This window comes from Protopterus annectens, chromosome 9.part0, assembly GCF_019279795.1.
Source record: "Protopterus annectens isolate FY-2018-M chromosome 9.part0, PAN1.0, whole genome shotgun sequence".
Taxonomy (NCBI): domain Eukaryota; kingdom Metazoa; phylum Chordata; order Ceratodontiformes; family Protopteridae; genus Protopterus; species Protopterus annectens.
Window position 1 is genome coordinate 848688742 of NC_056743.1, and position 25608 is coordinate 848714349.

Here is a 25608-nt window from a genome sequence, read left to right on the forward strand (position 1 = left end):
ATTCCCTGCCTCTGGCTCCTAGTAAGCCAGACAGATATTACAGGGTTCCTGACTCCCACAAATTCCTTTTTAAAAACCCTACTGCTGACACTGAAACCATTTCTCAGGGTCCCAAGGGCGTTAAGGCCTCTACTGCTAAAAATCCTACCACTTCTGATAGAGACTCCAGGGCGCTGGATAGATGGGGTAAGAAGGTTTACACGTCTGCAACCTTGGCAATCGGGGCTTTAAACTGTCAATTTCATATGCTTAAATATCAGCAGCATGTCATGGGCTTACTTAAACAGAAAATGATGTTGATTTCTGACTGTGTGGAAAATAGAGTTACAGGATTTATTGCATTCAGCTGAAAAAGTTGGAAAGCATACTTTGCAATGTGGTTTTGATTCCTTGGAGGCCTCTTGCATGGCCGCTGTAACTGGATCTGTGATAAGAAGGCATGCTTGGCTCAAGGAGCAAAGTATGCCTGATCATGTTAAAGCAAAATTGTTGGATGCTCCTTTACAACAGGACAGTCTATTTGGTAATAAGGCAGAAGAAGTTTTGAAAAAGATGGAAGATGAAGCTAAATCTATGCAAGCTGTAAAAAATTTCCTACAAGTGCAGCCGCCCAGGTTCACTAGGCACTGGCCTACTAAGAATTGATCCTTTCCAGTACTCATCAGAGCCGCTCAGGTCAAACCCAGACACTCCAAAGGCTTCAGGTTTCAGTCACAAGGAACTTACAGAACAAAACAATGGGGTGCCTCCACCTCCAAATCAGGAAGTAACAAGGCACCTCCCTATGGTAAACAGTCTCAATGACTTTCCTCTGCCATCTCCAAGAACTTATCTTTTGGCAGCCCCTTTGGGGAGGAAAACTGGCACTTCATGCACGAAATTGTCATCTAATTACCCAGGAAAAGTGGGTTTCAAATATAGTATCCCAGGGATACAAATTTCATTTCCACACATTGCCAATCCCAAACGGATGGCCAGATCTGCCTCCAAATCAGTGGGCAGAGGCCCAGAAACAAGTTATGTCTCTCATGAGTATGGGGGCTATTCCACCAGTACCAGAAAAGGAAAAGGGACAAGGTTTTTATTCAAGACTTTTCCTGGCACCCAGAAAAGACAAATCATGGCGTCCAATTCTGGACTTTTCCATTTTAAATACATTTCTGGACATTCCAAGATTCAATGTGCTTGACTCTACAACAGTTACTGCCTATGCTAGGCACGGATGCCTGGTTGGTAACTCTAGACTTAAGAGGCTTACCTGCATATCTCAATCAGGGAATCTTGCAGAAAATACCTCTGCTTCAAAGCAGGCTATTTGCATTACCAGTTCTCCGCACTGCCCTTTGGCTTATCTACTGCCCCCAGGGTCTTCACAAACGTGCTTGGCACCAGTAATTGCATTTTGCAGACAAAGAAACATTCAAATGTATCCTTACCTAGACGATTGTCTAATTCAGGCAGAAAACAAGGACACACTTCTACAGCATCTGGCGTTTGTAAAAAGGCTTCTAACTTGTCTAGGGTACACCATAAACGAAAATAAATCACAGCTGGTACCCTCTCAACTAATTACAGTCCTGGGTGCAAGCTTGAATACAACTGCCCAGATGACTTACCTCATGCCAGAAAAACAAATTCAATTGATGACTTACTTCAAACAAGTGGCCACAAAAACCCAGCTATCTGCAAGACAAATTCTGCAGGCCTTTGGGTTCATGGCTTCCTGCATTCTACTAATTCCATATGCAAGACTGCATATGAGGAAACTTTAATGGTACCTAAAAAGCTTATGGAGTCAGCTTTGTCACAGCCTGGAAACTGATTCCCATCATTCCTTGCCTGCAGCAAGAGTTCCTATGGTGGGCAGAGGCCTGTCACCAGAACAAGGGACTGTCATTCATTCCATCCCCTGCCACCCAAACCCTGACTACAGACCCATCAAATTATGCTTGGTGGGCGCATCTGGCAGGGAGATACATTCAGGGTGAATGGAGCCCAAATCAAATGCACCTACATATTGACAAGAAAGAGATGCTAGCTGTACAGAATGCTCTGACAGCCTTCAAGGATTATCTCCATCTAGGGCAACTACTGATAAAGACAGACAACACCACAGTCATGTGGTACATAAACAAGCAGGGAGGGTACCCATTCCTACCCCCTTTGCAGACTAGCCATGGCTTTGTGGAACACTGCCTTGACTTACCAAATACATCTACAAGCTCAATTCCTGCCAGGAAAGCAAAATACTCTGGCAGACGAACTAAGCAGAAATCTTATGGACCCACTCGAATGGAAACTGGATCCACAAATCTTCAGCATGTTGACATGCAAATGGGGGAGCCCAGACCTAGATCTTTTTGCCTCACCCCAAAACTATCAGTTGGACAAATTCTGCACAAGAATTCATCACAAAAAAGCTTTGAAAGTGGATGCTCTATCCTTCAGCTGGAAAAACCTATCAGTCTATGCCTTTCCCCCTCTGCTCTCCAAGGTCTTACTAAAAGTCAGACAGGAAAAACCAAAAATGATTCTGATTGCTCCAGACTGGCCTCGCCAACACTGGCACCCGCTCCTATGCAATATGTCACACCTTTCTCCATGGTACCTGCCTCAGACACCTTATCTACTGTCTCAGCAGAACTATCAAATTCTGCACACTCTGCTCCAAACTCTGAATCTTGCAGCATGGCTAATCCAACTAATTTCACCAGTTACATCTCTCAACAAACCTGTGATGGATGCCATTTTGGAGGCTAGAAGGCCTAGTACTAGAAAATGTTATGCTGATAAATGGAAAATTCTGTGCCTGGAACTAAGCACAAGGAATAAACACAGCAATGCCCAATATTTCTCACATTCTGCAATATTTAACTGCGATGCTTCACAAGGGCCTATTTTTTTCTTCCATAAAAATCCATGCCTCTGCCATTCCAGCTCATTACAACACAGAGCCTCCCCTCTTTTCCCATCCCCTGCTAAAGCAGTACCTCAGAGGGGTCAAAAGTTTAAGACCTCCCAGGAGAGCACAAACTCCTGCATGGGACCTCAATTTTGTGTTGGAAAAGCTCACCCTACCTCCATTTGAACCAGCTGCTACTGCAGACATAAAATTCATCTCTTGGAAGACAGCATCTGATATTGTTAATTCTCGTTCGTTCCATACACATGGGTATCGGTTCCGAGCTCTCGTCAGCTTCAAACTCTCGAGCTAAACTATTACCCACAACCCCCCTCTCCCTGTTACCTCAGATTTCGTTTGCCACTTTGCCATTCGGTCGTGTCAAGCTACTTCTCTTGAGCTAAGTACAGTCAATTGTTTAATAGCTTTACAGATTACTTTTCTGTCGGAAAAGTTCATATTTTATTGCCTCTTACCCTATCGCATCTAGCATTCATAATCTCTTCAGGTCTTTCTGCTTCTTTCTTTACCACTTTTACTGCAAGGTATTCTCTCTCTACCATGGTTGGTAATCCTTTTCCCTTTTCTCTCATACCTTCTGGTACTATCTTGTACCATTACTGGTACCTTTTCTATTAATTAATTTGCTGTCATGGCAGATAAGAAAAGTAGTCCGGGGTTTAAGCGGTGTTCTGATTGTGGATACAAACTGCCTACTTCTGATGCACACTGTGTGTGTGTTTCTTGTTTGGGAGCTTCTCATTTGTCTGTTGACCAACCCTGTACTGTTTGAGAACTTTTCTAATAGAACCTTGTTGGAAAGGAAAAACAAGCTGTTACTGAAGGGACTTCTAAAATCTCCCTTTTCAGAGGCTATTTCTGGGTCGGAGGCCTCAACCCCTCCTAGAGCCCATAAGAAAAACTTGGATGTTCCTACTAAGGCTAAGTCTTTGCCTTCATCCCCAGCTGGGGACTCCCACTAACCAAAACCTAAAAAGGATATAGTTTTGGCTCCGGAGCTCTCTGTCAGCCCCAGTGCTTTCGGTGCCTAGACCTTTGGCACTGAGGCCTTCGGCTCCATTAGTGATTTCGGCTCCATCCTCTTCTGCAACCTTCTCTATATCGGCACCGAGGGGCTCCTTGGTTCAGACCATTACCACTGTATCAGCACTGACCGTTCAGTCAGTGCAGACCTTGACTGCTTCGGCTCCGAGATTTTCCTCGGAACCGACTCCTTTATTATGGACTCCAGTTTTGTCTGTTCCAGCTTCGGCACCGACAACCACTTCGGCATTGTTCCCTGTGTTAGTGCAGACCATGACCTCAGTACCGATGACGACTTCGGTGCAGACAACGGTAGTCCAGTCTCTCTCGGCACCGTTGTCCTTTGTGCGGTCAGATGAGATGGGCACCGAGACTGCCTCTTTTGTGGACAAGCCTGTTTCTCCCTCTGTCTCCGTGACATCCACTAGAAGCCTTTCCGAATATGTGTTGCGTCTTCTGGACCAGGTACTCTTGGCCAGAGGTACTCCCACCCCCCCCCCCTCGGGAACTATCCTTCCTTGGGAGGTGATCACCCATCTCCAAAGACCCCTTCTTATTCTCTTCCTTCATTGCCTTTGAAGTCCATGGATATAGCACAGTCTTCCCCTTCTGCGGTTCCCTTTATGGATCTCACTAAGGAACCGCAGTTGCCTTCGTGGCAGGAAAGTTTTGCTATGACCCAGGATGTCAGTTGTGACACGCATAGCTTACTGTTCCACAGCCATCCAGGGACTCCAGGTTGGCAGGCTGAACCACTTAGGGGAGGGGTGACCCCTGTCCTAGACATGCGCTCCTCTTCGGGTCGACCAGCCTTCCAACTGATGGAGAAGGCTTTTGCTGCTGCTGGCGATACCAGACTGGCTATACCTCCGCCGTCCTCTGGTACACTGGTTTCGCAAGTCGTACCTAGCGGACACCGGGTGCAAAGACCGCACGACATATTGCCTCAGGAATCCCCTTTTCCGTTGTCTTCTCCAGCTTCTCCCGCTGAGGAGGTCCACCGGAAAAGTTTGTGTAAGAGGAAGCACATGGACTCCACAGAGGAATCCCTCACCAAAGACACAGATTTTGATGAGGGGGAAGGATCCCCTCTGTCACCCTCTGAGGTATCCTTTGGTGATATCCTCAAAATCCTGAAACAGAGAGGTGACTGGCAGTCCTCTAATCTGACCTCTGAGGAATCTGTATTCCTGCAGGCCTTTCGCGCCCGGCCCCCTACCTCCTGGGTTACTCCACCTGCCGATTAACTTGCCCGGCTCATCGTGCAGCGTGCTTGGAAGGCTCCTGATACCGTCAAAACTATTCCCCGGAGGCCAGATAAGCTCTTGTCCCCTCCTGCTTCGTATCCCCATTGGTCCAAAGATATTCCTGTGGATGCTTTGGTGGTGGCGGCCGCAACAAAAAAGGATCTGGCAGAAGAAAGCCAGACTGTCCATCCACCTAACAAAGAGTCCTGGGCCCTGGACAGGATAGGGAAGTGCACCTTTGCTTCAGCGACCTTTGCTATCGGGTCCCTGAATTGTATGGCACATTTTACCAGGCTTCAAAGGGATCTGGTTTCTGAGCTCTCTGAAACCTTGGCTGGTGCCGTGTCTGAGGTCCGTGACAAAGTGGCCTCTCAGCTGGCCACCATTGAATCTATATCGAACTCCTCTATGCGACTGATATTTCATGCATCAGAAGGATCATATAGAGCAGCGGGTTCAGCTGTGGTCTTGAGATGACGTGCCTGGATGCGCTTGTGTAACTTCGCGGAACCCTTTAAGTCTTCTTTTCTTAATGCCCCGATTGAGGCATCCTCGTTGTGTTTGGGCCCAAAGTTAAAAGCACACTGGCCAGATGTGAACAGGACGGTAAGACCCTTTCTGCAGTAGGTGTCCGTTATTCTTCCCCTCATCGTGCATTCTCCCGAAACCAAAAGAGTGGGAAGATATGGTTCAAGAAATCAGAGTCCTTTCCGTGACACGCAGGCCGAGTTCTTCCCTAAGAGGCAGAGGGGGGAAACTCACAGGGAAGACTCTCCTTTCGGGGCAGAGGGGGTCTGCGTAACCAGGGTTCCAGGGATTCTTTCCCTGGTCATTCCTACCAGTGCTCCTGAAGAGCGGCCCAACTCATTTCCTCTGGAGGTGGTTGGGGGACGTTTTTCCTTGTGTATCCTTCTGCCTGGCTAACCATCACCACCGATTCCTAGGTACAAAGGATTATAACCAGAGGTTATCATATCCCCTTCGGTCTTTGTCCCGTCCCTTCAAAAAATCTTCCAGACGTTCCACCCAGTCAAAGGGAAGAAGCAGCACTAGAGATAGATAAGCTGCTAAGAAAGAGAGCCATCCAAATAGTCCCTCCAGACCAGATAGGATCTGGATTTTATTCAAGACTGTTTTTGGTGCCAAAGAAAACAGGGGACTGGAGACTAATTATGGATCTCAGTGTATTGAACAAGCTTGTGAGAGTACAAAAATTCTGGATGGTCACAATACAGTCTATCCTTCCGCTTTTGGAAAAAGACTATTAGATGTGCTCTATAGATCTTCAAGATGCATACTACCACATAAAGGTGGACAGGCCATAAAGAAGATTTCTGTGCTTCCGTGCCGGAGCCAGTCACTACCAGTTCAGAGTACTGCCCTTCAGACTCTCTACAGCCCCCAGAGTGTTCACAAAGTGCATGGCAGTTGTCACAGCTCACTTGCGACTTCAAGGATTCCAGGTGTTTCCATACTTAGACGACTGGCTCATTTCCACCCCCACCAGACATCTACTGGAAAAAGCCCTGGCATACTCTCTCCTCGCTGCTCAAAGGCTAGGCATAACCATAAGCTGGCAAAAATCCAATCTCACCCCATCTCAGTCGGCAGAATTCATAGAGATTATCTTGGACACAAAAAACTGCCGAGCTGCTATTGCAGAGCACAGAATTCTAAGGATATAGCAACAACTAATTCCAATCCTTTCAAAGGAAAAATCCTTGGCTCACTCGGTTCTACAGCTGTTGGGTTCCATGGCAGCCTCCATCACCATTGTTACCCTGGCCAGGTTTCACATGAGGCTTCTACAATGGCTACTGCTCACCCAATGGTATCATTTTCAGCATCCTCTTTCAGCCATGATTCGAGTAACCCACAGGTGCAGACAGGATTTAAATTGGTGGATGACAGACTATCTCTCTCAATGGTCTCGGCCCTTCTTCCCCCAGCAACCCAAGGCCACAGTGACCACGGACGCCTCCCTGATGGGATGGGGGGGCTATGTCAGGGACAGACTGTCCAAGGCACTTGGTCTGAACTGAAGGCCCATCTGCATATAAATGTTCTAGAGCTGATGGCTGTGCTTCTGGCGTTGCAGGCATTCTATCCCCTGCTGCCTTCTGGGACAATTGCGATTCAATCAGACAACGTGGCGGCTCTCTGGTACATAAACAAGCAAGGTGGAACCATATCTTACCCCCTTTGTCGAGAGGCCATGAGGATATGGCAATGGGCGATGGCTACCAACCGTTTTCTAGTAACGCACATTCCTGGGAGTTCCAGCATGATAGCAGACAGACTCAGCAGGTGCATTCTTCAACCTCACAAGTGGTCCCTGATCCCTTGATAGCGACTGAGATCTTCCACCGCTGGGGCCATCCTTGCTGCAACCTCTTTGCATCCCCGACCAACTACAAATGCAACAACTACTTCGCCCTGATCCCCCCCTCCCGGACAGTCACCCAGGGACGCTCTAGTCCACGATTGGCCCTCAGGTCTTCTTTATGCATTTCCACCCTTTCCCCTCATTCCCCAGTTTCTGACGAAAGCCCATCTGTTGAAGAGCCAGGTGATCCTCATAGCACCATATTGGCCTCGACAGATTTGGTTCCCCTTCCTTTGGCCTCCCCTACTAGATCGACCATGGATTCTCCATCCAACACCGAAGTTGATCTCACATCCACACATCTTGATTCATCCCAACTTGAACAGCCTGAAGCTCACAGTTTGGCTACTCCAATTCCCCTGATTGTCAGGTAGAATGATCTTTCTTTACCAGTACGTGATATTCTCATTGCTTCTCATAAGTCTTCCACTAGAATTAATTATCTGAGCAAGTGGAAAAGATTTACCTGTTGGCTGAAAGATAAACAAGTAGACCCCTTTTCAGCACCAGTGTCGATAATACTAGACTATCTGGCCGACCTGTTTCAATCGGGTCTGTCGGCCTCTACCATTAGAGTTCATTTGGCTGCAATTTCTAATTTTAATGAGGATGTACAAGATTCATGTCTTATGTCCCATAAATTGTGCAAGACCTTCATAAAAGGTGTGAATCATCTGAAGCCACCTTTTAGAGAACCTATTCAACCATGGGATTCATCATTAGTTCTACAAGCTCTGACAATGTCACCTTTTGAACCAGCCTCTTGTTGCGATCTCAAGTATTTGTCATGGAAAACCTTGTTTTTGGTCGCCATTACTTCTGCCAGACGTATTTCTGAGCTTCAAGCTTTATGTATCAAGAGTCCATACTTGATTTTTCATAGAGATATTGTCTGAGAACTAATCCGTCATTTCTGCCTAAAGTGATCTCTGAAATGTCCATTAATCAAGCCATTGAATTGCCAGTTTTTTTTTCCCAATCATTCAAACAGAGGAGAGTATTGCCTACATACCCTAGATATACACAGGCAAATCCATTTTTACTTGGGGCTAAACCCTTTCATAAATCTGACCAGTTATTTTTGGCCTTTTCTGGACCTAGATTAGGATCTGCTGTTGCTAAGATCACATTAGCTAGATGGTTGAAGGACTGTGTGACCTTTATTTATACACACCGTAATATCTCATTGCCTGCTACCATGAAAGCTCATTCAACAAGGTCGGTGGCAACTTCTGCTGCCTTCCATGCCAGAGCTGCTTTACATGACATCTGTGCAGCTGCAACTTGGGCTACACCTCATACCTTCATCAATCATTACAAATTGGATTTGGCCTCCAGGGGAAGAGCATCTTTCAGTTCTGTGGTGCTCAGGAATGTCCTTCCATGAGAGCCTCCCAGGAATAGAGGTAGCTGGGGACACTGTCCCATACTTAAGGAATGAACGAGGATTAACAATATCAGATAAAGAAGTTATGCCTTACCATAATGTTCCATCTGTATTGTTGATCCTCGTTCAGTCATTACGACACTCCCTCCTTCCCCCTCCTGTGGCTTCTAGTGGATCTCACCATCTGGTTCTATTAGGTTTTGACCAGAGGTAGCCTCTACCTTCTTTGACTTGCAAACTCAATCTGAGGTAACGGGGAGAGGGGGGTTGTGGGTAAGAGTTTAGCTCGAGAGTTTGAAGCTGACGCGAGCTTAGAAAATGGCCAGCTCGGTTCCGAGCTCGGAACCGATACCCATGCGTAATGACTGAACGAGGATCAACAATACAGATGAAACGTTATGGTAACTTCTTTTTTTCTTTTAGCAGTCACTTCAGCCAGAAGGATTTCAGAACTACAGGATCTCATGGCAGTGGAGCCTTTATATTATCTTTTACCCGGACAGGGTGGCTCTCAGGACCAATCCTTTATGCCTAAAGTGGTATCTAGTGTGGCTCTTAATCAGACCATTCATCTGCCAACTTTTTTTCCCAAATCCACAGAACAAGGGTGAGTGGATTCTGCATTCATTGGATGTACACAGACAACTAAGATTCTACAGGACAAACTCTCTAAGAAAATCTGAGCAATTACTGGTGGCATTTGCTGCAAGGGCAGAGGGAAGGGCTATTTCAAAGCATACTATTTCAAAACGGATAAGCCATTGTATTCGTTTCTGTTACATGCACCATGGTAAGCCCGTCCCCAAGGGGATCAAATCCCATTCCACCAGGGCTGCATTTACTTCTGCAGCCTTTCTCAGAGGGGTTCCTACTAGAGACATTCTAGAAGCTGCTACCTGGAGCTCTGTTCATACGTTCACCAAACATTACCATTTACCTCTCTTCTCTAAATCCAGAGCAGGCTTTGCCACTGCTGTCCTGCAGGGCCTTTATCGCTGCTCCTAATGCTTTAGAATTCCATCCTCCCAACCACAGCTTTGGGATTCTACCCAAATGTAATGACTGCAACAGTGAAACACGAAGAACATAGTAAGTTGTGTACACTTATCATAAATGTAGATGTTCGAATGTATTCACTGTTGCAGTCCTGGTTACCCACCCGCCAGCCCCCTATTTTTCTCTTACTATACCTCTTCTTTCTTTTACTGTGCTCAAAAGCCTTTTTGGTGTATTTGTTTTTATTTGGAGGTATATTTTCTGTGTTCTAAATTACATGTGTGTGTATGTATATATATATATATATATATATATATATATATATATATATATATATATATATATATATATATATATATATATATATATATATATATATATATGTATATATATATATATATATATATATATATATATATATATATATATATATATATATATATATATATATATAGATATATATATATATATATATTTTGCTCTCCATTTGGGGGCACCTGACATCTGGGGCAAGAAAAACTGATGAAAATGGCGTCGGCTGCATGTTTTATACCCCTGATGACCTGACGTCATGGAAGAAGGGACAGCAACCGACGCAGGATCCAAGACTTTGTTAATCAGGCTGACTGAGGGCAACCTGCCAGCAGATTACCCAAATGTAACTGCAACAGTGAATACACTCTAACATCTACATTTATGGTAAGTGTACACAACTGTACTTTTCAGAGTCCCAGGATCCGAACTCACTGAGAGGTTCAGCATCAGATCCGAAGAAAATATGTTCATCTCCAACCATATCCCTTACTAGTTCCGTTCCGATACCGAAAGTATCGGTGTCTGATCCGAGGGGCCAAGATAGACTCTGATGTTGTCGGGTCCATTCCTCCCCCTCGGAGCCTTGGCCCTGGACAGCTCTGGTCCTGTTTCATCCTCGAGGCACTGATCTGAGACTGCTGGAAACCTACCTTCGCTGCGAGTTCCGGCTTGAGAAGGCTGGTTGAAGCCTCTCTGGGTCTGTTGGTCTTTGAAGTTGTGGAAGGGGCCTTTTCTGTTACCAGAGAACTGCCTTCTCATTTTTTGGATCCAACTCCCCCTTCTCATCGGCTGTGACCGCTGAGGCAGTCAAACCTACTCCACAGGGACAGCCAGTTCTAATAAGTGTCCACTTAGTTCCGATTGAGGAACCTCCCCTCTCTTCCGACACCTTCCCTGAGCATAGCCCACAGAGGAGGCACATTGGAAGCGAATGTGCAGGAGACACCTTGACTCCCCGATGGAGTCACTCGTGGAGGATACAGATTTTGATGGAGAAGGGTCGCCCAAATCACCATCCGACATCTCCTTCGGAGACATTTTAGAGATCCTCAAACAAAAAGGTAGCTGTTTTTCCCCAAACCCCTCAATGAGTCTGTGTTTTGGGAGGCTTTTGGTTCTGGCCTGCCTACATCTTGGGTTACCTCCCCTCCCCAGCAGATTAATTTAATTTATTGATTTGGTCTCCACCCGGCTCGGAAGGAACCAGATATCATTGAACCAATCCCGAAGGGACCTGACAGGTTTTTAGCCCCGCCAAAAGAGCAAAGGAGTCCCAGTTGATACTGTGGTGGTGGCAGCAACCACCAAGAAAGAGCTAGCAGAGCTCTTCCGTCCATCCACCAAACAGGGAGTCTAGGACACTGGACAGATTTGGAAAGTGAGTCTTTACCTCGGCAGCCTTTGCACTGAGATCTCTAAATTATCTGGCACACTTTGAGGCTTCAGAGAGATTTAACCAAAGAGAGATTTCAAAATTCTCTGAGTCCATGTCTGCAGAGGACTTCAAAAGAACGTCATTGCAGCTGGCCACTCTTTTTTGTCTATTTAAAGTGTTTCAAAAAGGTTGGTCTGTCACACATCTGAAGGCTCCTCACGAGCGGCTGGTTCAGGCATTGCCTTTAGGAGACATGCCTGAATATGGCTTTGCAACTTTGCAGAGCCCTTTAAGACGTCTTTTATCACTGCCCCATTCGATTGTACATCTTTATTTGGGCTGTCAGTGAGAGAGAGGGATGCTTACCCACAGCAAACAAGATGGAAAGCCCCTGCCTTCCATGAGAATTAAGTTCACTACCCCTCAACGGACCTTTTCCAGGAGTCGGGTAGATGGTAAGAAAAAATTTGGTTCCAAAAATCTCAGGAGTCTTTCCAAAATCCGCATGGGGACAATTCTTCCAGAGGCAGAGGAGGAAATTCTAATGGGAGACATCGTCCTAGAGGCAGAGAAGGCTGACAGAACCCAGGGGTTCTGAGATTCCTTTCTAGACGGACCTTTTCAGTACTCCTGAAGCGCTGTCAGACTGTCCAACTCTGGAGGCAGTTGGGGGACAATTATCCCCACACCCAGAAGCCTGGGCAATTATAACAAAAGATACCTGGGTGCTGAAAATCATATCCAGAAGGTGTTCATCGTGTTATACTGCTGCAGTCATTACACTAGGGTTATCCTGCCATCAGGCGGTTCCCCAGTTGGCCTGAGTTCCAAAGTCTTGGTCCGGCGTCGGTTGCTGTCGCCTCCTCCCTGACGTCAGTGCGACAGGGGTATATAAGATGCAGCCAACGCCATTTTCTTCAGTCTTTCTTGCTGCGCGGTGCCCGAAGCAAAAGCAGTTAGCAAGTGCTGGTCAGCAGTCTCCTGAGATTTTCATTCCGAATCCAGAACCGAAGTATTCTACAAAGCTAAGTACCCGTTGGGGAAACTTTTTCTTGCCTCAGACCGATGTCCGTAAAAGTTAATAACTGTATTTCTTGTGGAAAGCAAATACCTCATAAGGATTTCCATTCCTATTGTATCCCATGCCTAGGCCCAGACCACGACGTCACTGGTTGTCGGTTTTGTGCTAGGTTTAACAAGCGCGCTATTAAACGTCTGTTTGATTTTGCCCGACATTATTTTGGTAGAAAATTCAGTTATACCATGCCGTTGGAACTTCCGACGACTGGAATACACAAAAAGCGCACAGACAAGGATAGGCATTCGAGGCCTAAAACTGACGACGAAGCCTCTTCTAGGCCAGTCGCCGGATCTCCGGTTTTCAGCGAGGTGCCTTCGCAGCCCCTGACAACCTCTTCTGTAGAACCACAGGCTGCCTCTGACTCGCATGTGGAAATGGCTGGGCCTTCGGACGCACAAGTTATTCAGCTTACCGAGACTAACCTTTCAGAGGGATCCGGAGTAGCTGAGCAACCCACAGCTTCAGAGGGTGTCTTCAGATCTACTCAGTTAAGCATTAAACCCTCAGCTCAGTCTAAGCCTCCTTTAAAATCAAAGAAACAAGTACAGCATTATCCATGACAGGCCTCCAAAGGCCTAGACAGGATGCAGATTATGACTCATCCGACCAGGTGTCCATCTCTTCTGATTCCTCCTCAGACCTAGGATACTCTTTACCCCCTTATGAGGATTCTGATGCTGAGGAATCAATTCAATCAGCCTCACTGCCTGAGGGCTACTCCTTTGGGGAAACCCTACATACCATGAGGGAGCATTTCCACTGGGAAGACCAGGATTACTCAGAATCCAAGAAAAGGCTCGGAGACTTCCTTTTATTACCTCAACACAGACCCCTTGCTATTCCGCCAGTGTTACATATTGAGGATGATGTGTATACTGAATCCAGTTTAAATCCTGATTCCTTACCTCCAGCCCCTGTTAAACCTGACAAATACTACAGAGTCCCTGACTCACATAAAGTTCTGTATAAAAGCCCTGTAGCTGACCCTGAAACTATTTCTCAGGGACCCAAAGGAGTTAAGGCCTCATCAGCCAAGAATCCAGTTCCCTCTGACAGATTCCAGAGCATTAGACAGATGGGGAAAGAAAGCATATATGTCTGTAACTTTAGCAATGAGAGCCTTAAATTGCCAGTTTCACATGCTAAAATATCAGCAATTTTTACTGTCTCAGTTAAAACAGAAAATGCTTTCAGAATCAGATCCTCCTAATTTTAAAGAAATGCAGGATTTATTGCATGCAGCTGAACAAGTGGGAAAACATACTTTGCAATGTGGTTTTGATTCTCTAGAGACCTCCTGCAGAGCAGCAGTTACAGGCTCTGTCATTAGAAGACATGCTGGGTTAAAAGAACATACGTTACCAGATCATGTTAAAGCAAAGTTATTGGATGCACCTTTGCAGCAGAATGTGTTATTTAGATTTAAGGCAGAAGAGGTATTAAAGAAAATGGAGGATAAGGCTAAATCTATGCAAACGGTGAAGGATTTCTTACAGGTTCAGCCTCCTAGATGTAGCAGAAACTGGCCAACTAAGAATTGGTCCTTTCCAATTACAGACAGACCTGAAAGGGGAAGATACAGACGTCCAAGAGGTACAGGTCAAACACAAGGTCCTCTATAGGCCTCGACAATGGGTTGCCTCAGGCCAGAAAGAAGGGGAAGACAGGCCTCAACCATATAAAAAGCAGCTCCAATGACTTCCCACTACAACTGCCAAACAAATCCCTCTTGGCAGCCCCCTTGGGAGGAAAACTGGCACTCTTCTACCGCAATTGGCAAATGATCACCAAAGACAAATGGGTTCTCAACATTGTAATTCAAGGTTACAGGTTCCACTTTCACACTCTGCCAAGGTTAAAAGACATGTCAAATCTGCCACCAAATCAATGGGCAGAGGCTCAAAAACAAATTACAGCACTCATGGATATGAGAGCTATTCAAAAGGTACCATCACAGGAGCAAGGACAAGGATTTTACTCGAGACTCTTTCTGGTACCCAGAAAGGACAAAGCCTGGAGGCCCTTTCTGGATCTTTCATCTCTAAACACTTGCATGGATGTTCCAAAATTCAAAATGTTGACATTACAGCAGCAGCTTCCCATGCTGGGCAAGAAAGCTTGGCTTGTGACTTTGGACCTCAAGGAGGCATACCTGCATGTCCCTATCAGACAAAACTGCAGAAGATACCTCAGATTCATAGCTGGTTCAATGCACTACCAATTCTCTGCACTGCCCTTTGGCTTATCTACTGCGTCCAGGGTCTTCACAAAGTGTCCTGGCACCAGTAATTGCATTTTGCAGACAGAAAGGAATTCAAATTTATCCGTGCCTGGAAGACTGCCTGATTCAAGCAGAGAGCAAGGACATTCTTCTAGAGCATCTGGCGTTTGTAAAAACGTTATTAAGTTGCCTGGGGTACACAGTAAGCGAAAAGAAATCAAAACTAGTGCCCTCACAAGAGATTATATTCCTGGGTGCCAGCTTGAACGCAACGGCCCAGATGGCTTATCTCACACCAGACAAGCAAGGACAACTGACTCAATACTTTCAATTGATGGCAACAAAGACCCAACTCCCTGCAAGAAAAATTCTGCAGGCCTTGGGTTACATGACATCCTGCATACTACTAGTTCCATATACCAAACTGCATATGAGGAAACTGCAATGGTACCTAAAGAATGTTCATAGGTTCATACTAGGCTATCTGCCTTGAGGCAATTATAAGCCTAGCCCGATTCTGTATGGCTTACGCCACCCCTCGATTTGAGTATACTGTGCCCTTTTTAAGGTTTAGTTTACTGTGCCTCTGTCTAATAGTGACATGGGAGTAATCCCTGGGACAAACCTACGATCCTCCATCCACCTATCGAGATTCTTCTTGAAGAGATTCAGTGAGGTGCTCTGCCTCACATGAACTGGAATTCTATTCCAGAGCGAAGGGAGCCTCTGGGTTATGAACCTGTCCCTCCAGCAAGTTCTATTTATTTCTGCGCTGAGGTTCAAGTCCCTCGAGCGTGTGGCTCTAAGGGATTTAGATTTACTGAGGTGGAGCATGTCCTTTAATTCTGGATTTGACATAGCTTTGTATGTCAGGCATAGATCGCCTCGAAATAGGCGGTATGCAACTGAGTAGAGCTGGAGTTTTTTTAACCGAGCAGCATATGGCATCTGTTTGAGACCCTTGATCCTCTTGGTGAGATACTTTTGGGGTCTAATTGCTGCAGGTGTCGGGTAAGGTACATCCCAAAAGGGGCATTGTATTTTATGATGAGCCTGATGAGGGATGAATAAAGGGGCACGATTACCTCTCTTGATCTAGATGTGAAACCCTTAGTGATGAGGTGGGCTATGTAGAAGGTGATTCTAACCACTTTGGCAATGTGGTTTTCAAAGGAGAGATTGCTATCAACTTGGGTCCCCAGGTCCCTAATAACTTTCTCTGTACTTAATGGGTTTCCGCCTATATGGTAATTTGTGGGCACATTGTTTTTGCCAAAGGGTATGACTGTACATTTTTTGGCATTTAGCTTTAAACCATGGCACTGGCACCGGTTATCTGTCTCTGTGAGACCTTTTTGAAGGATGTTTGTGTCAGCTGGAGAGTTGATTATGGCGCCCAGTTTGCAGTCGTCTGCGAACTTGGTGAGCCATAGTCCTCCCATGTTTGCCTGTACCTCGGAAAAGTATATACCGAACAAGAATGGTCTCAGGACAGAACCCTGTGGGTCACCACTTGTGACCGGTTTCGAGTCTGACATGGCTCCAGCAACTCTCACTCTGTGGGTTCTGTCTTTGAGCCAGTTTGCGGCCCATCTTGTGACATAGGGGTTTATATTTAAGCTGGATAGCTTATCTATGATGCCCGAGTGGGGTATTGTGTCAAATGCCTTTGCAAGGTCCAGATAGGCTGTGTGGACTACCTTCCCTTCATCTATGGCTTTGGTGACTGTTTCGAAGAAGTCAACCAGGTTCAAAAGGCAGGATCTGCCCTTGACAAAGCCGAACTGGGTAGGATCTAGTGTCTGTAGGTCCCCAATGTCTTTGTTTATGAGCTCCATGATGATCCTCTCCATAGCCTTGCAGACTAAGCTAGTCAGGCTTGTGGGGCGATAGTTTCCAGGGTCCGTAGAGGCTCCACCTTTGTGGGACCACTGTTGCTGTACGCCATTCTGTGGGCACATATCTTGTAGTGATGCTGAGATTGTATAGCTGTTTTATTTGAGGAATTAGTTCCTCTTGGAGTTCATGTAGGACGCAACCTGGGATGCCATCTAGTTTTGATGGCGTATGGTCACAACACTGTCAAAGTTTGGAAACGGTTATACCACTAATCCCTTGCCTTCAACAGGAGTTTCAATGGTGGGCTCAAGCTTGTCACTTCAACAAGGGATAGCCTTTTAAACAACTCACAGCCAGGCAAACACTGACAACAGATGCATCGGATTACGCTTGGGGAGCACACATGGCAGGCAAATGTATTCAGGGCACGTGGCCCGCAGAACAAAGGCATCTTCACATCAATCAAAAAGAGATGCTAGCTGTACAAAATGCCCTTATAGCTTTCAAGGACCTGCTGCATCCAGGACAACAACTGATAAAGACAGAAAACACTACAGTTATGTGGTACATAAACAATCAAGGGGGCACTCACTCTTGCCCTCTATGCAGACGAGCCATGACCTTGTAGAACACAGCTATAAACCTTCAAGTTCATCTGCAAGCACAATTCCTGCCAGGAGACAAAAACACACTGGCAGACGACTTGAGCAGAAACATCATGGATCCCTACGAATGGGAATTGAATCCACAAATATTCAGAATGATAACACAGAAATGGTGGAGCCCGGACATAGGTCTGTTTGCATCCCCAATAAACTGCCAGCTACAAAAATTCTGCACAAGGAGTTACCATCCACAAGCATGGAAAGTGGATGCCCTCTCATTCAGCTGGGGGAACCTACAAGTATGCGCTTTTCTGCCACTTCCTCTCCTGCCAAAGGTACTCATAAAAGCCAGGCAAGAAGAGCCGAAGATGATCCTGATTGCACCAGACTGGCCACGCCAGCACTGGTACCCAATCTTAAGGAGCTTAACACAAGAACCACCCTGGATTTTGCCTCAAATCCCACATCTGCTGACTCGGCACAACAATCAAATTCTACACAGCCAGCTAAAGACCTTAAAACCTAGCTGCTTGGAAGATTCCTTAGTCAAGCAAGCAATGCCTCTTTCCAAAGCTGTTATGGATGTCATTCTGGAGGCCAGAAGGCCAAGTACCAGGAAAGCCTATTCGGATAAATGGAAGAGATTCTGTGCCTGGAACCAAGCTCACAACCTTGACCTTCTTGTCCCAAACATTCCTCTTGACCCAAACATTCCTCAGATACTACAATACTTAACTGAGATGCTGGACAAAGGCCTCTCCTTCTCATCCATCAAGATCCACACCTCTGCCGTCTCTGCTCATTACAACAATGATCCACCAATTTTCTCTAATCCTCTGTTAAAACAGTACCTCATAGGGGCTAAAAACATAAGACCGCCCCGTAGAGTACCTACTCCAACTTGGGACCTCAACTTTGTTTTGGAAAAACTAACTTTACCTCCTTTTGAGCCAGCTAACACAGCAGAATTAAAATATATCTCTTGGAAAACTGCTCTGCTCCTGGCAATAACATCAGCACAAAGAGTTTCAGAATTACAGGCACTAATGGCAGTGGAACCTTTCCTCATTTTCCACCAGGACAGGGTGTCTTTAAGAACTAACCCTACGTTTATGCCGAAGGTGGTATCCAGTGTGGCTCTAAACCAAACTGTTCACCTGCCAACTTTCTGTCCTAAACCACAGAATAAAGGGGAGAGACTACTGCACTCTTTGGACAGTCACAGGCAGTTACGCTTCTACTTGGACAAAACCAAAGCTTTCAGAAAATCTGAGCAATTATTGGTAGCCTATGCTGCAGGAGCACAGGGAAAGCCATTTCAAAACAGACTATTTCAAAATGGATAGGACATTTTATACGTTTCTGCTACACATACCATGGAAAACCTGTACCTAGCAGCATTGGATCTCACTCCACCAGGGCAACAGCCACTTCAACTGCCTACCTCAGGGGAGTTACCTACCAAGGATATTTTGGAAGCAGCAACTTGGAGTTCTGTACATACCTGCACCAAGCATTACCATCTGCCTCTATACTCTAAATCCAGAGCTAGCTTCGCCACTGCAGTGCTGCAGGGCCTTATAGCCACCCCTAATGCATTATAGAACCAGTCACCCTACCTCAGCTTTGGGATTCTACCCAAGTGTAATGACTGCAGCAGTGTAACACGATGAACATAGTACAGTTTTGTACCTACCATAAATGTAGATGTTAGAGTGTATACACTGCTGCAGTCCAGGTTACCCTCCCTCCTTCCCCTCTTGCTGGCTGGTACGTATGTATGTCTTCTACCCTTACTACCTATGGGGAGTATTTGCTGGTAGCTGTAAGTTGTTTTTTTTTGCTTTTCTTATGTATGTTTTATTAGCAATTGGAATTGCCTACCTATTTAGAGGTACCTGATATCTGGGGCAAGAAAAACTGAAGAAAATGGCGTCGGCTGCATCTTGTATGCCCCTGTCGCACTGATGTCAGGGAGGAAGCAACAGCAATTGACGCTGGACCAAGACCTTTGGAACTCTGGCCGACTGGGGAACTGCCTGACGGCAGGATAACCCTAGTGTAATGACTGCAGCAGTGTATACACTCTAACATCTACATTTATGGTAGGTACAAAACTGTACTTTATTTCATTCCATTTTTCCAAACTCCTCTTCACAAAAAGAAGAAACTACCTGACATTCCACCCAGTCAGATGAAGGGCACAACACACGAAATTCAAAAGCTGCGAGCAAGAGTCATCCAAGAGGTCCCACCAGACCAAATAGGTTTCAGTTCTTACAGGTCTTTTTAGTGCCCAAGAAAACAGGGGACCTCAGACAAATCTAAGTAGTTTGAATCAGTATGTGAAGCAGTCAAAGTTTTGAATGGACACTGTACATTCCATCTGACCTTTTCTTCACAAAGACGATTGGATGTGTTCGATAGATCTTCATGCCTCAGAAGCCATTTACGCTTTTGGCTGGGAGCCAGTCGCTACCACTTCAGAGCCCTGCCCTTTGGACTCATCACAGCCCTCAGGGTATTTCCAAATGCATGGCAGTGGTGGCTGCTCATCTGAGACTCAGAGGATTCAGAGTGTTTCCATATCTGGATGACTGGCTCCTCATCCCCTTCCCCAAGCATCTTTTCTTACATTCCAGGGACTGTTTGCTCCAAATTTGCCAGTTATCGTGGATACAATGAATTGTCAAATCAAACCTAACACCAGTGCAAAGCCTGGAGTTCATTGGTATAATTCTGGATACGACAGCACATGTAGCTTCACTACCACCTCATCACATATCCACCATCAAGAATCCGGTTCATCTACTTATTTCCCATCCATCTCCTCCAGCAGGATCAGTTCTTCAAGCATTGTGTTCTATGGCTGCAGCCATTGTTCTACTTCCCTTGGCACGTTTCTTTATGCGTGTCCTTCAGTGGACACTTGCTGTTCAGTGGTCCATTCTATGTCAACCCCTATCCTTTCCAGTCAAGCTAACTTCTATTTGCAAATGACTCATTCACTTGTGGATTCAGTTGGACAACATTCATCTAGGCCGTTCTTTTGTTTTGCCAAATCTGTTGGTCCACCATGATCACGGACGCGTCCAAGTGGGGCATTTCCTGGGAAGTACGGTCCAAGGCATGTGGTCCTCCCAAGAGACCAATCTGCATATCGGTGTACTACAGATGAGAGCAGTCCTATTTGCATTCCAGGCTTTTCAAGATGCTCTCTCTGTGGGGATTATTGCATTTCAGACCGACAACATGTCTGTGGTCTGGTACATCAGCAAACAAGGAGGAACCTGATCTTATCCCCCTCTGCAGAGAGGTCATGAGAGTGTGAGAATGGGCAATCTCATCAGATCGCTTTCTAGTTGCATTGCACATTCCGGGGAAAACCAACATGTTAGCGGACAAACGAAGCAAATTCATTTTGATGCCTCATGAGTGGTCTGTCAACCAGTCTGACAAAAGGGATCTTCTGTCGTTTGAGCCAACCTTGCTGTGACCTTTTTGCGTCTCCCCACAACAACTGCAGCAGATACTTCACTCTGATCTCCCCTCACGGGAAGTCCCAGAGAGATGCTGTAGTCGGCACCTTCTTTCCTTGCTACACAAATTTTTGTAGAAAGCAAGTCAACTGAAGAGCTCCGTCATCCTCATTGCCCCCTTCTGACCTTGACATGTATGGTTCCTCTTTTTATGATCTTGTCTTTGTTATCCTCCATGGATACTGGAATCATCTCCGGATCTCCTCTCTCACCCATCAGGAATCCAACATCCCAATAACCAGGCCCTCAAACTAACCATATGGTTTCTCCAATTCCAGTAATGGTTAGACAGCCCAGGCTTTCTTCTCCCATACATACCATTATCTTGGCTTCACAAATAGTTTATAACAGCAAGTGGAAAATATTCTCCCTTTGAGCATTAAACAATGAACTTGATACTTTATCTGCTCCAGTTTCCACAGTACTTGAATTTTTAGCTACCCTTTTTAAAGAAGGGGCAGTTTCTCTACCATCAAACTACAATTAACAGCTGTTTCTAATTTCCACACAGGAGACAGAAATTATTCCTTGACTTCATCTAAATTATGCAAAGAATTCTTAAAGGGTATTTTTCTTCTTAGACCACCTATAAAAGATCCTTCACCTCCCTGGGATCTCACACTTGGCCACAGGGTTCAACTCAAAAATCTTTTGAACCATCAGTTAGCACTGATTTGAAGTTCCTTTCTTGGAAAACAAGTCTTTTTAGTTGACATTATTTCTGCTAAGATGATATCTGAACTCCAGGCTTTCGCCTCAAAAAAACATTACATCATTTTCCATAAAGATAGGGTAAGCTTAAGGACAGCCCTTCTTTTCTTCCCAAAGTGGCCTCTGAAAATAATGTCAGTCAGTCTGTTCATTTACTAGTCTTCTTTCCAAATGTTTCAAATAAAGGAGAGTACATGCTTTGTGTTCTTGACGTACACAGACAGTTACAATTTTATCTTCACAGGACATAGCACTTCAGAAAATCAGATCAACTCTTTTGTTTCCTTTTCACCAAAAGACTAGGATTACCAGTATCTAAGATGACTTTAGGATAATGGATTATAGACTGTATTTCTTGCCTTACTCAACTCTCTTAACTCATTCAACCAGATCCATGGCTGCTTAATCTGTATTTTGGTCTAGAACATCTGTTGATGAAATTTGCATAGCCGCTATATGGTCCAGTGCTCATACTTTTGTTACTCATTACAAATTGGATATTCTATCTAGAAACAGAGCCACCTTTAGTTTGGCAGCATTCCGGAATATCCTTCCATGAGGGCCACCCAAGATCAACATAGCTGGGAACTCTGTCCCATGGGTTGAGGAAGAATGAAAAGGACAACATCCGATTTTAGAAGTTGTGTACTCACCATAACTAGGCATCTGTGTTGTCCATTTTCTTTCTTCCTCAACTTCCCGTCCACCCATCCTTCTTTTTGTGGAGAGACCTATAGGACTGTTTCTGAACCCACAGTTTTGGGTTTGAGCCCTTCCTTTGTCTGTAAGCTATTCCTGTCTGTTTGCTGTAAGTTCTTATGGCAACAAACTTGATCTGAGGTAGTGGGGTTGGAATAGGGCAGTATGGATAGAGAGAGGAGCTCGAGAGCTGGATCCGAAGTCTAGAGTATGCGGCTGAATTGGATCCAAACCCATGTGTTGAGGAAGAATAAAAATCGACAACACAGATGCCTAGTTATGGTAACTACATAACTTATAATAACAAGTAGAACATCACCTTCCTTACCATTTTATTTTGGTTACTAAAATGTTGATCTCTGTCACAATTTTAAGGTGGAAGATGCAACGATCTTTAATGTGATACAGGTGTCTATCTTGATAAAAATTGCTACTAAATGTTTTATCATTGAATAGTGTCATGTGAAACACTACTATAGTTTTGTCATGCAGTTACCGATTGCTGCAGTAGTAAAACATATAGTGCCTTTCCAATGTCAGTATGGCACAATAGGCAACTGTTTGACACAATATGTGATTCCCTGACGGCAACATACAGTGCTATAGCACCATTCATACCTAGAACCAGTCTGAGTGATGAAGCAGCATGCCATGTTGTCCTAGGGTGCTGTCCCTTGAATATCTTGTAGTGCTGTAATACTTCTCGTTCACTGGTAGTGCCATTGAGAGGTAGGATGTCTTGTCTTTTCTTACAGGTCTGCTGCTGCACAATGGTAACTTGTCATTCTGGCTTCTTTCATTGTTAGTGAGATGACACTGACTGTGAATGGAGGAAAGCAACAGATATTGCTTTGTTACATGGGACTTGGCATATTTTGACAAATTTTGTCAGTCAAAAATGAGAAAAATGTGCTTTAACATACACTAAAAACAGTTTTTGGTTAAATGTACTCTTTTGATGTCCCACTGATTCAGCTGCTGTTTAACTGTACTTGTTGTCTGCCTGTCATACAGATCTCAGTAAATGCATGTCTGCACGACAGAAACTGGAAGCACAGGTCACTGAAAACAACATTGTGAAAGAGGTAAGGAGCTGGTGACTCACAGCATTACCATCATAACTATTAAAACATTGCAAACACTTGGTTATTAAATGAAAAATGAAACTGTTGGTCTTAACTATATCAACATTTTCAAGAATATTACTGTTTGTTACTAGGAACCAAAATCCTTGGTCCCATAGCACTGTGGCACTTTTCTTAAAAGACTGCTTTCCCATGTGTGGAATAGCAGCCAGAATTTGTAATTTTTCAGAGTAAGTTTGATTTTCATGTTTACTGTTCTTTGATTAGTATTAAAACTTTAGTCCTCTTTCACCTTTTCAGATCTGATCAGTAAATTTTGCAGTGCAAGAGTTTTGCAGCTGCTTGTTAGGAACAGTACTGTTGAGAAATGGACTTGAATTGTCACGTTTGGCTTGTATTTAACGATTAAGCCATATGTTATGCTCGTCAGCATTATGACACAATGATAAATCTGCAAAACTTTTTATATAGATGGTTGTTATAAAAATGATTGCACGGTTTTAATATTTATTTATTTTACTTAGGAGTTGGAGCTCTTGAATTCTGACAATTTGGTCTTCAAATTGATCGGGCCTGTTCTAGTGAAGCAAGACTTGGAAGAAGCTAAAGCCACCGTTTCCAAAAGGCTGGAATATATCAATGGGGAAATGTAAGCATTAGCCTAGAAAAATACTCCCATCGTATTGTGAGTGAAAATGTCATAACATGTGAAGTTATGTGGTAAAGGTTGAGCTCTATGAGCAGTTTTGCTAGGAGTCCTGCATCTCCTGTTGAACACCCACAGCAAGAAGAAGTATGCAATTCAAATACTTTTGATGTCATTCCCTTCTGAAAACTTAAAACTACAAGCACTAAAAGTGGTTTAAACTGGGAACGGACTCTTGCAAATACCATCCCCCCAAACACACAGTCTGTCACCAACCCTCACATGTTCCAGAACTAGTCTTGGCTATACACACATAATCCATACAGTTAAAAAAAAAATAACACCTCCATTTTTTTTTAAAAAATCCAATTTTTAATCCAGTTATTTTGCTGCTGTTTCTGTTTTTATCCCTTTTAGCAAAATAGATGCATCACACATGTTGTTGCATCTTGGTGCTATTAAATAAATTCTATATCCTGGATATTTGGTGGTGGTGTTGTTGCATCCTGGTGCTATTAAATACATTGGATATCCTGGATATTTGGTGGTGGTTTTGTTGCATCCTGGTGCTATTAAATAAATTGGATATCCTGGATATTTGGTGGTGGTCTTTGAAGTGTCTATTCGTGTGGCTTGCATCATTCTTCGTTATGCAGGCTTCTTTAATGCTAATCACAGTGCACGATGAATCATTTTTTAAGTTGCCTATTTCCAGGCTTTGTCTTGTGTGAATCAAATTTGTTGGACTTGCTGTTTAGTCCTCGAAGCAGCTGCCAGTGATGCATGATTGGGTGGGTGGCATGTATCTACGTATCCCACTTAAGTAGACTTCCAAAAATGGGGTTGCAAGACATACTGTATTATTAATTGATTATTTACTTAACATTTGTGTACTGGGAAAGTCTGACTGGGACAGACCCCATTTTCAGCAGAGGCCCAGGGAGAAGTGCTCCAGATGCATGTCTTTGGAATGTGGGAGGAAACCGGAGTCTCCGGAGGAAACCCATGCAAAACCAGGGAAGACATGCAGGCAACACACAGAAGGCAATTCAGCCAAGAATTGAGCCGAAGAACCTCTTGCTGTGAGGTGACAATGCTAACCCCTTCCCCACTGTGCCGCCCTTAATAATCTTGTATGCTGCAGATTTTCCCCTGCTACTGTACTGCTTGCCACATTCCAGTAGATTAATGTGAATTTTCCTTGTTCTGCCATTAATATAAGGAACCGTCTACACTGGTTGCCTCCATCCTGAAGGCATACAGGTGGAGGTGGGACATTACTAAAATGCAAGTAGTTTTTCCCTGGATGGTGTGAAGTTTGAATTGCTTATGATTTTGTTTTCCGTGCCATTTTATTTACTTTGTTTTGTGTGTTGTCTAAAGTGGCATGATATATGCTAGATGCTAGATTGCAAGCATAAAACATTGCATTAAGTTTTCTCTGTCTGGAACCCTGTATAACTTCATCTGTGTGTTGTGTAACGGGCCTCTTGCTAGATGGGTTTACTGGGACCTATAGGGACAAGATTA

At 44.6% G+C, this 25608-nt stretch overlaps 1 protein-coding gene across 1 annotated transcript in view; it reads left to right on the top strand.

The window, feature by feature from the left end:
• PFDN6 (prefoldin subunit 6) overlaps positions 1 to 25608 on the top strand; it is a 123173-nt gene that overhangs the window by 61226 nt on the left and 36339 nt on the right. Inside the window, exons 2-3 of the mRNA XM_044083534.1 lie at positions 23362 to 23432; positions 23957 to 24081. Of these exons, the coding sequence (XP_043939469.1) occupies positions 23362 to 23432; positions 23957 to 24081 (196 nt within the window). The remainder of the gene's footprint in view (positions 1 to 23361; positions 23433 to 23956; positions 24082 to 25608) is intronic.